Here is a 14,127-nt window from a genome sequence, read left to right as displayed (position 1 = left end):
GACGCTACTCGAGCATCAGAGTTAGGTGGAGCACATAACGTGGGCTATCTTGAGTCTAAGATAAGACTGCCGACAACGGTCTCTCCCACACCAACGAGAACAGCAATGGTAGCTAATCGCAGAGACGATCTTAGATGCTTCATGTGTTGCCTTGTGATCCTCCCCAGCATTTAAGATGGGCCACGCCCCGGTTTTAAGATCTACCTGCAGGCAAGATCGAGGCTCGTCTTTGTAGAGAGCATCCTAGAGCAAACATTAGACAACTTTCTTTCCCTTTTCCATAGTCGTACCCGTTCCGCGGAAATCAGCCACCGTGGATCCCGAACAGCAGCCACTTTTACCCCAACCCTCTTCAAGCGAAGGCGCACCTTCACTCGCTTCTGATAAACCCTCACGTCACACAAGCGGGGATCTTGATCCATACCAAGCTACGGCGTCGAGCAGCCGGAGCGAAAGCTTCTTAAGGCCTGTAGTGGCCGCGACAGTTTTCCATTCCAGCGACGAACCGTTTTTCGCAAATCGCATCATGGAAAAGGTCAAGAAGTCAAAGGTCGCCCATTGGGCCAACAAGCTTGCCGTCGAGAGTGAGCCTGGTCTCACCACAGCTCAGCTCATGTTGTACAATCACGATTTGAAGCCTGTATGTTCTGACCGTCGCTTTGAAAATGTTTTGTTTTCTAACATGCCCAGGTTGAACCTGAGCGCCGACAATGGGGCGCATGGAATTTTGTCGGTTTTTGGGTTGGTACGTCAATCTTGCCTCATGCGATAAAGGCAATTGACATGGGCTAATTCCCCCACAGCCGACTCCTTCAACATCAACACATGGATGATTTCTTCCGCCAACATTGTCGATGGTCTTTCCTGGTGGCAATCATGGATTTGCGTCTGGGTAGGGGATTTTGCGATTTTTCCGTAATAGCACACGCTGATTCAAATAATAGCTCGGATACTCAATCGCGGCTTGCTTCGTCTGCATGACGGGTCGTATCGGCGCGACATATCACATTTCGTTTCCCGTTGTTAATCGCGCGTCTTTCGGTATTTGGGGCGCGCTATGGCCCGTATTCAATCGCGCAGCTATGGCCAGTATCTGGTATGGTGTGCAAGGATGGATTGGCGGCACATGTGTACGCCTAATGATCCGAGCTATCTGGAACAACTGGCGAAATGTAAAGTCAACTTGCGAGTGCTTTTTTGACCTCTGACTAACTTTTTCTCTAGGCTGACTCTCCTGGAGAAGGAGGTATTGCCAATGGTATCCCCAATTCTGGTACCAACACTGTCGCCTTCGTCTCTTTCTTCCTTTTCTGGGCCGGATCTCTCCCGTTCATCTATCCTCCAGTTCACAAGATTCGCCATTTGTTTACCGTCAAGGCATTTTTCGCACCTACCGCAGGAATTGCCTTTTTCATCTGGGCGGTTGTACGAGCAAAGGGATTGGGTCCTATTGTTAAGCAACCCAGTGAAGCCAAAGGATCTGAGCTGGGCTGGCTCATGGTCAAAGGCATCATGAGCGCGATTGCCAACTTCGCCACCTTGATTGTAAACGACCCCGATTTTTCACGTTTTGCGAGGAAACCTTCAGACGCCTTTCTACCGCAGCTGCTTACTATCCCTATTGGATTTGCTGTCACTTCATTTATCGGCATCATTGTATCATCTTCTTCGACCGTCATCTTCGGAAAAGCCATCTGGAACCCACTGGACCTGCTCGAGCAGTTTCTCAACGAGGGAGGGTCAGCGCAGCGTTTCGGTGTCTTTGTCATTGCTGCTGCCTTCACCCTGGCACAACTTGGTACCAATATTGCGGCAAATTCAATCTCCGCCGGTACTGACATGACAGCTCTTGCGCCACGCTGGATCAGTATCAGACGTGGTGGTTATATTTGTGCGCTTGTCGGTCTCGTCATGTGCCCATGGAACCTCCTTTCCGACACCAACAGCTTCACCACCTATCTCTCCGCATACTCCGTCTTTCTCTCCTCAATTGCAGGTGTCATGATCTGCGACTACTACGTTGTGCGTAAGGGCTTCTTCCAAATTAAGGACCTTTACTCGGGAAAGAAAACCGGTCCATACTACTACACCCTCGGTTTCCACTGGCGCGGTTACGCCGCTTACATTGCAGGTGTCGCCATCAACGTTGTTGGTTTCGCCGGTGCCATTGGTCGCAAGGTTCCGATTGGAGCCCAACGCATCTACGATCTCAACTTCTTTACTGGATTCTTGGTTGCCAGCATCACATACTGGGCACTTTGCAAGATCAGCCCCATCCCTGCTACGAGCGATGTCTGGCTAGAGGTCGGAGATGACATTACGGATATCAGTGTTGCGTATCATAGCGATGATGGGGAGCGGTATGATGAGGAAGTCATGCATGGGGGCAGTGGAAAAGGTGTCAAGGAGGATGCCCCAACCAAGCACTTTTAAGTGACATTGGATATGTTGTGATTTGTGGACGTTGGTACTAGATGGACTTGACGCTTTGCGGGTTTAAGGGGCGAGAGATACCAGACCATGCCCGAGGTCACTGTTGTTTTGATTGCTATGAAATCTTTTATTCTAAACACTCTTATCTGCTGGTCGTCCTCGCATATTCTTATTTGCTGAAGTAGAGCAGTGACGTAATCAATTCTAGCGCTCATTATTTCCCCTTTTGGTAAAGAATAAGACGGATGCATGCAGGTCGAGAATGGGTTAGCGTATCTCCTTAGCGTCCGGTAATGTCTCACAGCTCGCAACTCGGTAAGACTGTCTCCTCGTCGTTACTATCACCAGGGATATATTATCTCGGGCGTCCAAATGCACCACGTGTCTTGCGATCCAATTAATCAGATTTGAACGTATCACAAAAGCAGTCATCATGTTTTCTCGATCGCGCTGACAAACTATATTTTTCTAACCTTGATCATTCAACCACGATACAGTATACCCGGCGATGAAGTCGAGTATGACCTCCCAACCAACAACTCGCCAAAAGCATTTACAAGACCCCCTAATCTTGGCCAATCTACTGCAAATAAGTCGCCGTCGCCAAATTCAAGTTTTGTATAAACCACAACTACCCAACCGTTCCGCTCCCAAAACATCAAGAGGTCCACGACTCGAACCCCACAGCCTCGCGCTCGCGGCCCGCACTCCGCCATCTAACATATAGTAGTAACAATCCAGCATCGCTTCCCCAGATCACACAGCCCTTTTCGTCACGCGTCAATACTACGCCTTATCTGCAATACGCACGCACTCCCTAAATTAAAAATATAAAAAAACAAACCCCCCGAATCCACACAAATCCGGGGTAATGGTTCAAAGTGGGCATTTTCTTTGTCTTGTTCCGATCGCTGGCTTACATTGCTTATTTCCCGATCTAGCTCGGGATATGTGCAAAGAAAACAAAAAGAGCCGGCATGGAGGCTCTGTCTCCGTGCCTCTTGGCTGGCTCTAGCGGGGAAACATGTATATTGCTTGTACAGTTAGCTTGCTTTTAGCCGGACCGATGGCAAGTAGAGGGCGTAGGTTGGGGGGTTAGTCGTTTATTATTGCGGGGTCAACTGTACTATCGTATTTCTGATGGGGCGATGGCGGGGGGCGAAGGGTGACGGTGGAGTCCATGGAAGGGAGGAGGGGAGCTGGAGATGAGTGGGTAGATGAGTTGGTCATGTGGGAATAACGGGGGAGTGATATAGGGGGAGGTTTGATTTGGACGGTGTATTGTCGAGGGTGAGTGTATATAAAAGGGGAGGCTGCGTGCAAATTGGAGAGAAGGAGTGTGAGATAGTGTTGAAGACGAAGAGCAAACCAACTACTATCGACTCAACATGTTGTTCTCCAATATCTTCCTGCCTACGGCGCTCCTGGCTGCTCAGGCTGCTGCCCACGGCGCAGTCACCAGCTATGTTATTGATGGCGTGACATACCCAGGGTAACTACACCACCATCCCCTTCTTCCCCTACACCTCCTCCATAACAAAGCTAACCCATCCACCCCCTACCCTAGCTACGAAGGCTTCTCCCCCGCCTCCTCCCCGAAAACCATCCAACGCCAATGGCCCGACTACAACCCCACCATGAGCGTCACAGACTCTAAAGTCATGTGCAACGGCGGCACATCCGCCGACCTCGTCGCAAAGGTCAAAGCCGGCGGCAAGATCCGCGCAATCTGGAAGCAGTGGACCCACGAGCAAGGCCCGGTTATGGTCTGGATGTACAAGTGCTCCGGCGACTTCAAGTCGTGTAATGGAAGTGGAAAGAAGTGGTTCAAGGTAAGTCTTCCCTTTCCTCCATCTCCTCGCCCAAAGAAAGACAAGTAGGAGAAAGAAAAGCATCAGGAACGCTGACGCGTACGTACAAAGATCGACCAACAAGGCATGACCGCTCCCCCCCTCTCCGGCCGCAACTGGGGCACCGCCTTCGTCCTCAAGAACCTCTACTGGGAATCCACCGTCCCCGCCACCCTCGCCGCAGGCAACTACCTCGTGCGCCACGAGCTGCTCGCTCTGCACCAAGCACGCAGCCCGCAGTTCTACGCTGAATGTGCGCAAATCGAGGTTACGGGTGGAGGCTCGGCGTCGCCGAGTGGCGATTACCTAGCTACGATTCCCGGGTATGCGTCGCAGAATGATCCGGGTATCATGGTCGATACGTATAGTAGCTCGCAGACTACATATACGTGTCCCGGACCGAAGGTGTGGAGTGGTTAAGAGATGTGGAGATGGATAAGGGGAAGATGGGGGGGGGGGGGAGGGAAAGGGCCGGGCAGGGCTGGGAGTGAGATTCTGGTTTTTGAGAGGTGAAGAGCAAAGTGTATATAGTAGTGATAGTGCATGAATACGAGACTGTAGAGGAATGATTTGAACTTTTATCTTTATTTTGTTTTTTAATCAACTATCTACTATCAAAGAATACAGTATTCATCGCTTTCGTTCTTTGCTATACAAACATCTGACATGGATGGAAAAAGGGGGGTATAATAAACAAAATGGCGCACCAAACTGTAACACTTCTTCCTCTACTACTCATCGTCGTCGTCGTAATCTTCTCCAACAGCAGCCCATCCACATTGCCATCTTCTTCCCTCGCTCTCTCCACCTGTCCTAAGCTCCCTCGCCTGGGGCCCTTCTTTCCACCTTCGCACGCGGAAGTCATCGCTTACGCTGATCAAGCTACCGTTGCGTGCCCATGACACACTGGTGACTTCGGCGTCGTGGCCTCGCACAAGAGCCGTTCCATGCTCGTAGATAGGAATCGTGTCTGGACAACGGCTGTTGGTAGTTGAACGGGATAGCAATGGTCTGGAGGATTTTCCGGTAAGGGTAGAAATGTCCGGGAGGTCATCTGTATCGTCTTCGTGTCGTGTTTCGCGCTTGAGAAACGTTTCATCAGTAGGGAATAATACTGGACCGCCATCTGTGCTGCCAACTGCGAGCATCTCCGTCTGGTCATTGCAAGTCTTTCGCAAAGATGCCTTGACGTAGAATGAACCGGCATGGAAGCTCTGGTGACGGAAGCCGTAAATAGGCCCGAGGCCCTCTTGGCCAACACCGCAGTATTTTTGTTTCGATGCAGATGTCGAAGAGAGTTCAGGAGCTACACCGAGGATAAGGTGGTTTGTGGAATAAGCATAAACGGTGTTATCCTTGCTTAATGCGTAGAGTCGGGATGCGTCGCCACTAAGGGTAAGTGAGTTGATGGCAAAGTGTCGGTGGCGGTTATGGGATTCGGGGTGTCGTGTAGTCGCAATGGGGATGGCTGGGCCTCGCAGAGAGTATCGACCTCTGATGTCCCAGAGCTTGACGCATGTGGAAGCATCTGAGGCAGTCAAAAGCAAATGCTCGCGACCTTCGGGTAAGAAAGTGAGAGCAGTGACGGAGATGTCGTTTCGACGATTGATGCTCTCTACCTTGCTGCTCGATGCAGTTCGGGTAGCAGAGAGCGCAGATGACGGCAAGCTAATGTCGGCATGTGCTGAGGCAAGGGTTCGGACGACGCTGGCATATGGGGCATCGGATCCCCAGGCTGAATGTATTGATCCTTGGTTGCCCTTGCATCGGAGGTCCCAGATCTGCACAGCACCGTCTCGACTCGATGTGGCTACGATCTTGTCATCGCCCGGCTGGAAACGCACTTGCTTTACTGATGATTTGTGTTTGGCCAGTACAGCAAGAGTCTGCTGCGTACGAATATCGACAATCTGTGCAGTTTGGTCACCAGACCCTGCTGCCAGATGAGAGTCATCAGAGGAGAATTGCAGGTCCATGATGGCGTTGGAATGAGCTTTCCATGATAAATGTGCTTTGGAAAAGTCGCCCTCGGAATCTAACAGGTGGATGTTTCCATCTTCATCTCCAATGGCGAGTAAAGAGTTGGCTATAACAGGTTAGTGTTATGACGGTGATTGCTGTGCATGAAACTCACTATTGCAGCTGGCGGTGCAAAAGGGCGGGGCGTCTTGGGGTAACTGATGCAAGTCGTCTGAACTACTATAGAAGTTGGCCGTCTGGTCCTGCCATGACGCGCCATGGTCTCTTCGAAACCCTCGACCTACACCGACGACGCCACCAAATGACCGTTGCAATGTTCTTGACGGTCCTCCTAATTGCTTCAGCCGCCGAATGGGTGTGGGGTATACGGCGGGCTCATCCAGGTCAGCCAAGTCGTCGAGTACATCAAAGGCCGGTGCATCGAGTGCTGGAGGGGTGACGTAACGCGATCGTTTCGAGGGCGATGACTGGGCAGGTGAACTCTCAGGGGATAGATAGGGTTTCCGCTTGCGGCTGCTCTGGGGAGTGCGCATCTGATTCTCAATGTCGACAAAGTTGACTGTTTTTCGGGGGGTACTTCGCGTTGCCCGGCCACGGTTCAAAGCTGACCGGGTGATGTCCTGTAACTGACGGCCCGAGCGCGAGAGCGAAGTGCGCGAAGAGACATCTTTGGAGTGTCGGGGTGTGAAGAAGCGAGTGAAGCGCTTGGGAGTGATGGGGGGTGGCCGTTTGGGCTTCCGTGAGCAAGCTGCTGCGGATGAAGCGGGAGGCGGCGATGAGAAGAGCTCCGGAGTGGGCTCCTGGAGGAGCATGCTGCGAGGGGCACAGGGCGACGACATGGTGTTGCGAAGGGGTGGGAGTATGTGAGAGAGACACCAATGCACAGCTTAGGTGAACACACGCGGGCAGCCAGGAAGGAGCGACCCCGATATGGGACGAATGCTCATATGATACGCCCGGCGAGGTTGGAGAGGAAGGTGCACGACCTGCGCACGTCGCGAAGAGCAGGCGCGACCGACGTGCACCGCTATGCCTTTTTGGGCTTTAAGTGGCCCGGCGTTCCCTCCAAACGCACCCTCTTCACTGGCAATGCACGGCAGTGAGGCCTGTTTGGAGCACGGAGAGTGAGTGCATGTTGATCGCAATGCTCCAATTCATCTGTATCCCGAAAATTGACACCATATACCATGAGCAGCGTCGTTGAGGCGTCGCGTGCCATCTCGTCATCGAGGACGTGAGAGGCGCGGCGTCCCTGTTGGCGCGGTTGGTGGGAGAACCTGGGCGCATGGACCCACCAAAAAAAGTCGAAGAACATTGCGCTTCGAACTCTTGGCGGAATCTTCACCACTCGACCCTCTCCACGCCCGCACACATCCCACACCACACAATGGGCGCGGTCAAGCGGAAAGCAGAGCAGGGCGCCACCCCGTCCAAAAAGCCCAAGGGCGCATCCGGCGACCGATCAGCGAAGCGGCGCAAGTCCGATGTCGACCAGCAATCGCCTGCAAAGGCGAAGCTTGAGAACCCTGCACCGCCAACCAGCATTTTCAAGGATGAAGAGAAGAAGTCGTTTCCCAGAGGAGGCGCCAGTGTCTTGACCCCACTCGAACACAAGCAAATCCAGATCAAGGCGAACCAGGATGTTCTTTTCGAGCAATCTGGGCAGAAGCGTCCCGGCGGCGATGATGGCGAAGGATATAGCGACATGGGTTCCGAGGACGATGAGAAAAAGTCTGCGCCTAAGTCAAAGAAGAAGATGACTAAGAAGAGCAAAAAGACACACGAGAGCGGCGACAAGGAGGATGTAGTAAAGGTCGAGACTCTTAGCTACAAGGTAAGAAAAATGCTGCGCAGCTCCGGCGCTAGACTAATCATACCAGAAACTGTCGCCTGGAACTATTGTACTTGGTCAGATCACCGACATTTCCCACCAAGACCTTGTGCTTGCCCTCCCCAACAATCTAGTCGGCTACGTCCCCCTCACTGCCGTGTCCGACAAACTCAATGAGAGGCTAGAGAAGCTCCTTAAGGAAGATGAGAGTGACAAGGAAGATGGAAGCGACAAGGATGACTTTGAGGATGCTGATCTCAGGGACCTCTTCTCCGTGGGCCAGTACCTTCGTGCATGCATCACCGCAACCAGCGGCGAAGGCGCAAAAGCAAGGAAGCGACTCGAACTTTCAATTGAGCCTAAGCTGGTCAACACGGGCCTTACCAAACGCAAAATACCCGTCAATGGCATGATACAAGCGTCTGTCGTGAGCAACGAGGACCATGGCCTGGTCATGGATCTGGGCTTGAACGATGCCACATTAAAGGGCTTTTTACCAAAGGGCGAGCTTGGTCCAAACCTACTGCATTCAAAGGTCCAAGAGGGTGCCGTCTTTATGTGCTTGATTACCGGGCTCAATTCTGACGGGCGCATCGTCAAGCTCTCTGCCGACCACACCAAGGCAGGAAACCTGACCAAGGGTAATACCTTGACAGAAGCACCTACCATTGACGTGTTCCTCCCGGGAACTGCGGTCGACCTTCTCGTTACAGAAAACACGCCAAACACAATCACGGGCAAGATCCTGGGCTTGATAGATGCGACGGCTGACGCATACCACTCCGGCGCGACTGAGAAGGCCACCGACGTGTCTCAAAAGCACAAGATCGGATCCAAAGTAAAGGCCCGTGTTTTGTTCACATGTCCTGGCTCAGATCCCAGGAAGGTCAGCGTGTCTTTACTAGACCATGTGCTTTCGTTGTCTACGCGCATGTCTGGAAAACCCAAGGAGCGCAAACCTCCTATCGACTTACTGCCAATTTCTACCATTGTTGAAAGCGCAAAGGTTGTCAAGGTGGCACCAAGCCAAGGTGCATTCTTCGACCTTGGAATCAAAGATGTTGTCGGCTTCGCCCACATATCGCGACTCTCAGACGACAAAGTCGATATTCTCTCAGAGGAGGCTGGTGCATTCAAGCTTGACTCGAAGCACAAGGCAAGAATTGTTGGTTACAACGCTCTTGACGGACTTTTCCAGCTGTCCCTTGAGAAGAAGGTCATTGACCAACCCTTTCTCCGTATTGAGGACATCAAAGCTGGTGAAGTTGTCAAGGGCAAAGTGCATAAGCTTTTCGCGGACAAGACTGGAGCAACTGCTGTTCTTGTCCATCTGTCTGATGGCATTACTGGTCTGGTTCCAGAGATGCATCTGGCTGATGTCCGGTTACAACACCCAGAGCGCAAGTTTAGAGAAGGACTGCCGGTCACAGTTCGAGTGCTTTACACCGAGCCCGCGAGACATCAAATACACCTTACCCTCAAGAAGTCTTTGGTTAACTCCGAGGTGAAGCCTTGGACAAACTACAAGATGATTTCAGAAGGTGCTACCGGCCCTGGAATCTTGGTCAACGTCCGCCGCAATGGTGCCACTGTGCAATTTTACAATCGTGTAAGGGCATGGCTTCCAGTTGCGGAGATGAGTGAAGCATTCATTCATGATGCAACACGACACTTCCATGTTGGGCAGGTTGTCAACGTGCGTGTTCTCTCCGTTGATGCAAAAGAACGTCAGCTCTTGGTGTCCTGCAAGGATCCTTCTGCTGTTGATACCAACAAGGAAGCTGCCTTTAATGCTCTCAACCCGGGTGGAATCGTCAAGGGAACGGTCGTTGAAAAGTCTGACGAATCAGCTACTCTGGACATTGGCAACGGTGTCAAGGGCATTCTTCGCCTTGGTCATCTGACTGACGGATCAGAGAAGAAAGACATCTCGACCATGAAGAAGATTCGCGTTGGTGGAACTTTGGAAGATCTCGTGGTTCTCGCCAAGCATGGCAAATCCAAAACGGCGACCGTATCCAACAAACCTAGTCTTCGAAAAGACGCACAGGCCTCAAAACTTGCCATCAGTATTGAGGATCTGCAAGCGGGTGAGACTGTGCATGGATTCGTGCGCGGTATCCTCTCAGACAAGGTCTTTGTCGAGCTCGGCAATGGCATCAGCGGTGCACTGTTCAAATCGCAGTTACCAGAAGACATGGCCGCGGCGCCCGACTTTGGCCTCCGCAAGGACCAATCCATCACTGCCCGAGTTACGCATGTAGATGTTGGAAAGGGGCTCTTTTGGCTATCGATGAAATCTGAAGCTGAAGCTGCTTCAACAAAGGCTGCTGCTGCCCCTCCAGTAAAGGTAGCAGAGCCTCTGGTTGATCCAGTGGACCCTAACATGACATCTACCGACGACATCAAGTTTGGTACTCTGATGACCGTCCGTGTCCGGTCAGTCAAGGACACACAACTCAACGTTGAGCTTGCCGCAAATGTTCCCGGTCGCATTTCTGTATCGGAACTGTTTGAAAACTGGGATAGCATTCCCGACAAGAAGCGACCAACTGCACACTTCAAGATGAACGATACGATTCAGGCTCGGGTTTTGGGAAGGCACGATCCTCGCAATTTCCGTTTCCTCCCGATCACATCTCGGTCAAGCAATAAGACGACAACATACGAAATGACTGCAAAGACGGAGGAGATCAAGTCAGAAGCGGATGTGTTGAGCCTCGACAAAGTTATAACCGGCTCGTCTTACATCGCTTTCATCAACAACATTGCCGACCGCCATGTCTGGGTGAACATCTCAGCCAATATCCGCGGGCGCATCGACTTCTTCGACCTGACTGACGATCTTGAGAAGCTATCTGATGTCGAGAAGAACTTTCCTGTGGGTTCTGCTCTCAAGGTCCGCGTAAAGACAGTGGATGCTGCGAATGGAAAACTAGACTTGACAGCTGCATCTACAGTGACCGGAAAATCACTGTCTCTCCAAGACCTGAAAGTCGGTCACGTCCTACCTGCACGTGTGACCAAGCTGCATGATGCATCAATTGTTGTCCAAATCAACGAAAGCATCGCTGCACCCATCTTCATGGAGCAGTTGGCAGATGACTACGACAAAGCTCAGCCGAAGAACTTTGTAGCTGGCGATGTCTTGCGAGTGTGCGTTATTGACATTGACATTCCAAACAAGAAACTAGGATTGTCGGCCAGACCTTCCAGGGTCCTGAGCTCTTCATTGCCAGTCAAGGATCCCGAGATCACCGACCGTACACAGCTCAAAGTGAACCAAGTCGTCCGTGGCTTCGTCAAGCACATTGCAAACAACGGTGTCTACGTCCGTCTAGGTCCACATGTTGAAGCCTACGTCCGCGTCAGTCATCTTTCGGACGAGTATATTAAAGACTGGAAGAGTGTATTCCATGTGGATCAGCTCGTGACCGGCAAGGTCATCTCGAACAAGGAAGATCAACGTAACCCACAGCTGAGTTTGAAGACTTCAATCATTAAGACAGACTACGTCGAGCCCTTGGAATTTGCTACTCTAAAGATTGGCCAAATCGTCAGTGCCAAGGTCAGGCATGTGGAGGACTATGGTGTCTTCCTCATTGTCGACAACTCGAACAATGTCAGCGGTCTTTGCCACATCTCTCAAATAGCAGATGCTGTCGTTGACAAGGAGAAGCTCAAGGACATGTACAAGAAGGATGATGTTGTCAAGGCTAAAGTCATCAAGGTTGACCCCAAGTCGAGGAAGGTCAGCTTTACGTTGAAGTATTCACAGGTGAAAGGTGAAGGCAAAGGCGAAGATGAGGAGATGGAGGACGTCTCGGATGTCGAGCAATCGGAGGATGACGATTCGGAGGGAGGAGTTAAGCTCGACAACGATGTTGATATGAGGAGCGTTAAGAGCGCAGAAAGCGATGATGATATCGAGCTTGCCGATGCAGACAGCTCCGAAGACGAGTCTGAAAACGACGAGTCAAAGGCAACTGCAAAGAGCCTCAGCACTTCTGGCTTCGACTGGACGGGTGCCACCCTCGACTTTGATCAGCAAAAGGGCGGGGCTGAATCCGAGTCCGAGGATGATGCTCCAAAAAAGAAAAAGAAGAGCAAGAAGGCCACCATCAAGGAGGATCGCACTGGTGACCTTGATGCCTATGGCCCTCAGTCTGTCGCAGATTATGAGCGCTTACTCCTTGGACAGCCTAACAGCGCCGAGCTGTGGGTACGCTATATGGTGTTCCAGCGCGAGCTCAATGAGATTGAGAAGGCGCGCCAGATTGCCCGTCGTGCACTGGTCACCATCAATCCGCGAGAGGAGAAGGAGAAGCTTGACGTCTGGACTGCCTTGCTGCACTTGGAAAATGACTTCTCCAGTGACGACGCAATCAACGCCGTCTTCAAGGAGGCATGCCAAAACAATGATGACCGCGAAATCCACGAGCGCATGATCAAGATTTACATTTCATCGGGCAAGATTGACGTAAGTATCTACGATTCCTGACCATCTTTCGCAGGTTTTGCTAACACCATGATAGAAAGCAGATGAGCTTTATCAGTCCATGATGAAGAACAAGTCGTTCACAGCCGACCCGAAGTTCTGGCTTTCCTACGCCGCATTTCTTATGGACGTTATCCAGCCACCCTCCCCAGCTCGAGCCCGCGCCCTTCTCCAACGTGCCACACAATCTGTTGCAGCCCCTCAACACCGGTATCTTACTCAAAAGTTTGCCGCACTAGAATTCAAGTCGCCCAATGGCGATACCGAGCGCGGCCGCACCATCTTCGAGGGTCTCGTCGACACTTTTGCCAAGAAGGGAGATGTATGGGACATGTATCTGATGCTTGAGCAGAGCCACGGCGAGTCTGACAAGGTCCGGGATTTGTTCGAGAGGATGACTAAGGTGGGCAAGTCGTCGAGGATCAGGGGCGTGTTCAAGAAATGGGCAGAATGGGAAAATAGCGTGAGGAACAAGAAGGGCGTTGAGAAGGTGAAGAAACTGGAGGAGGCATGGAGGGAGATGAAGGCGGAGAAGGATAACGAGTAAACGTTAGTTGTTGTTGAACTGGATAGATGTTCTGTTGAATTACGATGCATTAGTAGGTGTTTTTGAGTAACGGGAAAATGGTTAATGCAGAAAAGCGGTATTGCTCTTGATTGCTTATTCTACTGGAGCCGAGAAACAGTAGTGATGGATGCAAGATTAAGGAACTGATCGGGTTCTGTCGTGTATTCTCTTCTCCTTTTTTTCTTTTTGCTACTCAACGATTTTCGTTTTGGGCCGTTTTTTTCAAAAGGAGAGAGTGGCGTGATACTCCAGAGACTTGTTCCCAAATGCAATCATACACAACTCTAATGAGACGACATGAGATATACCTCGGGGGGCTACTAACAGCATAGCCTAGAACATACGACACAAATACTGCCGTTCACGATACGCAGTCCGGCCGTAAATGATGCAATACCAAGACTTGATACTGTAAAACCCTTCAGTGTGCATTTACTATTTCCGTCCATACAGCATCGATGCTCGCCTCGCAGGTCAGTGCGTTGTGGCGCCTTTTTTATCTGTACGCCGTCAATATAGGATCTGTTGATGCCAAGCACCTGCACGTCCCGTCACCCGTATCTTCCACCACTCGAGGGTAGGTTTACGCGACGAGAGTGCCTTTCGGATTGGCTACAGAAGAGGACGACAAGTGGGTGCAATGCATGGGATCCTGCACTCCACACAACATGTCTATCTTGCATGAATCAAGCCTATCAAACAGCAATCTATTTTCTTGGCTCTGACTGCTTGTTCTGCCGTGTATGTCCGGATAGAAGTTGTACGAAACCATGTGCTTGATCTTACTCAACCCGCTGCTAGCCCGTCTACATGCCTTTGGGTGCCTCCCGTCGATACTGTAATCGCGGTCTACCCGGCCTGTCAGCTTCAGCTTGGCACACCGTTCTCCTCCGCTGACACGGCTGGACCTGAATCTGAGATGAACTGCAAAACGTCTGTCTGTCTGTCTGTATTCGGCAGATGTTTT

General features: G+C 51.4%; 4 protein-coding genes across 4 annotated transcripts; 3 read left to right on the top strand and 1 right to left on the bottom strand.

Annotated features, from left to right (window-relative positions):
- The first annotated feature begins 117 nt into the window (after positions 1-117).
- COCSADRAFT_141365 (uncharacterized protein) lies at positions 118-2,657 on the top strand. The gene is made up of 5 exons (XM_007701310.1): positions 118-640; positions 691-745; positions 804-892; positions 945-1,172; positions 1,225-2,657. The coding sequence occupies exons 1-5, from the start codon at positions 527-529 to the stop codon at positions 2,431-2,433; spliced, it is 1,695 nt and encodes a 564-aa protein (XP_007699500.1). The 5' UTR covers positions 118-526; the 3' UTR covers positions 2,434-2,657.
- A 997-nt stretch (positions 2,658-3,654) lies between these two features.
- Positions 3,655-4,736, top strand: COCSADRAFT_116210 (glycoside hydrolase family 61 protein). The gene is made up of 3 exons (XM_007701309.1): positions 3,655-3,925; positions 4,001-4,265; positions 4,356-4,736. The coding sequence occupies exons 1-3, from the start codon at positions 3,822-3,824 to the stop codon at positions 4,701-4,703; spliced, it is 717 nt and encodes a 238-aa protein (XP_007699499.1). The 5' UTR covers positions 3,655-3,821; the 3' UTR covers positions 4,704-4,736.
- A 145-nt stretch (positions 4,737-4,881) lies between these two features.
- Positions 4,882-7,214, bottom strand: COCSADRAFT_116207 (uncharacterized protein). The gene is made up of 2 exons (XM_007701308.1): positions 6,418-7,214; positions 4,882-6,369 (listed from the first exon to the last, which is right to left on the bottom strand). The coding sequence occupies exons 1-2, from the start codon at positions 7,100-7,102 to the stop codon at positions 5,015-5,017; spliced, it is 2,040 nt and encodes a 679-aa protein (XP_007699498.1). The 5' UTR covers positions 7,103-7,214; the 3' UTR covers positions 4,882-5,014.
- Positions 7,215-7,622: 408 nt separating this feature from the next.
- COCSADRAFT_189966 (uncharacterized protein) lies at positions 7,623-13,433 on the top strand. The gene is made up of 3 exons (XM_007701307.1): positions 7,623-8,097; positions 8,144-12,574; positions 12,630-13,433. The coding sequence occupies exons 1-3, from the start codon at positions 7,651-7,653 to the stop codon at positions 13,137-13,139; spliced, it is 5,388 nt and encodes a 1,795-aa protein (XP_007699497.1). The 5' UTR covers positions 7,623-7,650; the 3' UTR covers positions 13,140-13,433.
- Positions 13,434-14,127: the final 694 nt, after the last annotated feature.

This window comes from Bipolaris sorokiniana, assembly GCF_000338995.1.
Source record: "Bipolaris sorokiniana ND90Pr unplaced genomic scaffold COCSAscaffold_6, whole genome shotgun sequence".
In the NCBI taxonomy this organism is placed as follows: Eukaryota; Fungi; Ascomycota; class Dothideomycetes; order Pleosporales; family Pleosporaceae; genus Bipolaris; species Bipolaris sorokiniana.
The sequence above is the reverse complement of the archived record's forward strand: the minus strand, read 5'-3'. Positions and strand labels throughout refer to the sequence as shown.

Excerpts from the sequence above, each read along its gene's own strand:
- COCSADRAFT_141365 (XM_007701310.1), top strand. The coding sequence starts at position 527 with ATGGAAAAGGTCAAGAAGTCAAAGGTCGCCCATTGGGCCAACAAGCTT. Across the intron at positions 746-803 it reads TTTTGTCGGTTTTTGGGTTG|CCGACTCCTTCAACATCAAC; the intron begins GTACGTCAATCT and ends ATTCCCCCACAG. Across the intron at positions 893-944 it reads AATCATGGATTTGCGTCTGG|CTCGGATACTCAATCGCGGC; the intron begins GTAGGGGATTTT and ends TTCAAATAATAG.
- COCSADRAFT_189966 (XM_007701307.1), top strand. The coding sequence starts at position 7,651 with ATGGGCGCGGTCAAGCGGAAAGCAGAGCAGGGCGCCACCCCGTCCAAA. Across the intron at positions 8,098-8,143 it reads TCGAGACTCTTAGCTACAAG|AAACTGTCGCCTGGAACTAT; the intron begins GTAAGAAAAATG and ends TAATCATACCAG. Across the intron at positions 12,575-12,629 it reads TTTCATCGGGCAAGATTGAC|AAAGCAGATGAGCTTTATCA; the intron begins GTAAGTATCTAC and ends ACACCATGATAG.
- COCSADRAFT_116207 (XM_007701308.1), bottom strand. The coding sequence starts at position 7,102 with ATGTCGTCGCCCTGTGCCCCTCGCAGCATGCTCCTCCAGGAGCCCACT. Across the intron at positions 6,370-6,417 it reads TTGCACCGCCAGCTGCAATA|CCAACTCTTTACTCGCCATT; the intron begins GTGAGTTTCATG and ends AACCTGTTATAG.
- COCSADRAFT_116210 (XM_007701309.1), top strand. The coding sequence starts at position 3,822 with ATGTTGTTCTCCAATATCTTCCTGCCTACGGCGCTCCTGGCTGCTCAG. Across the intron at positions 3,926-4,000 it reads GATGGCGTGACATACCCAGG|CTACGAAGGCTTCTCCCCCG; the intron begins GTAACTACACCA and ends CCCCTACCCTAG. Across the intron at positions 4,266-4,355 it reads GTGGAAAGAAGTGGTTCAAG|ATCGACCAACAAGGCATGAC; the intron begins GTAAGTCTTCCC and ends GTACGTACAAAG.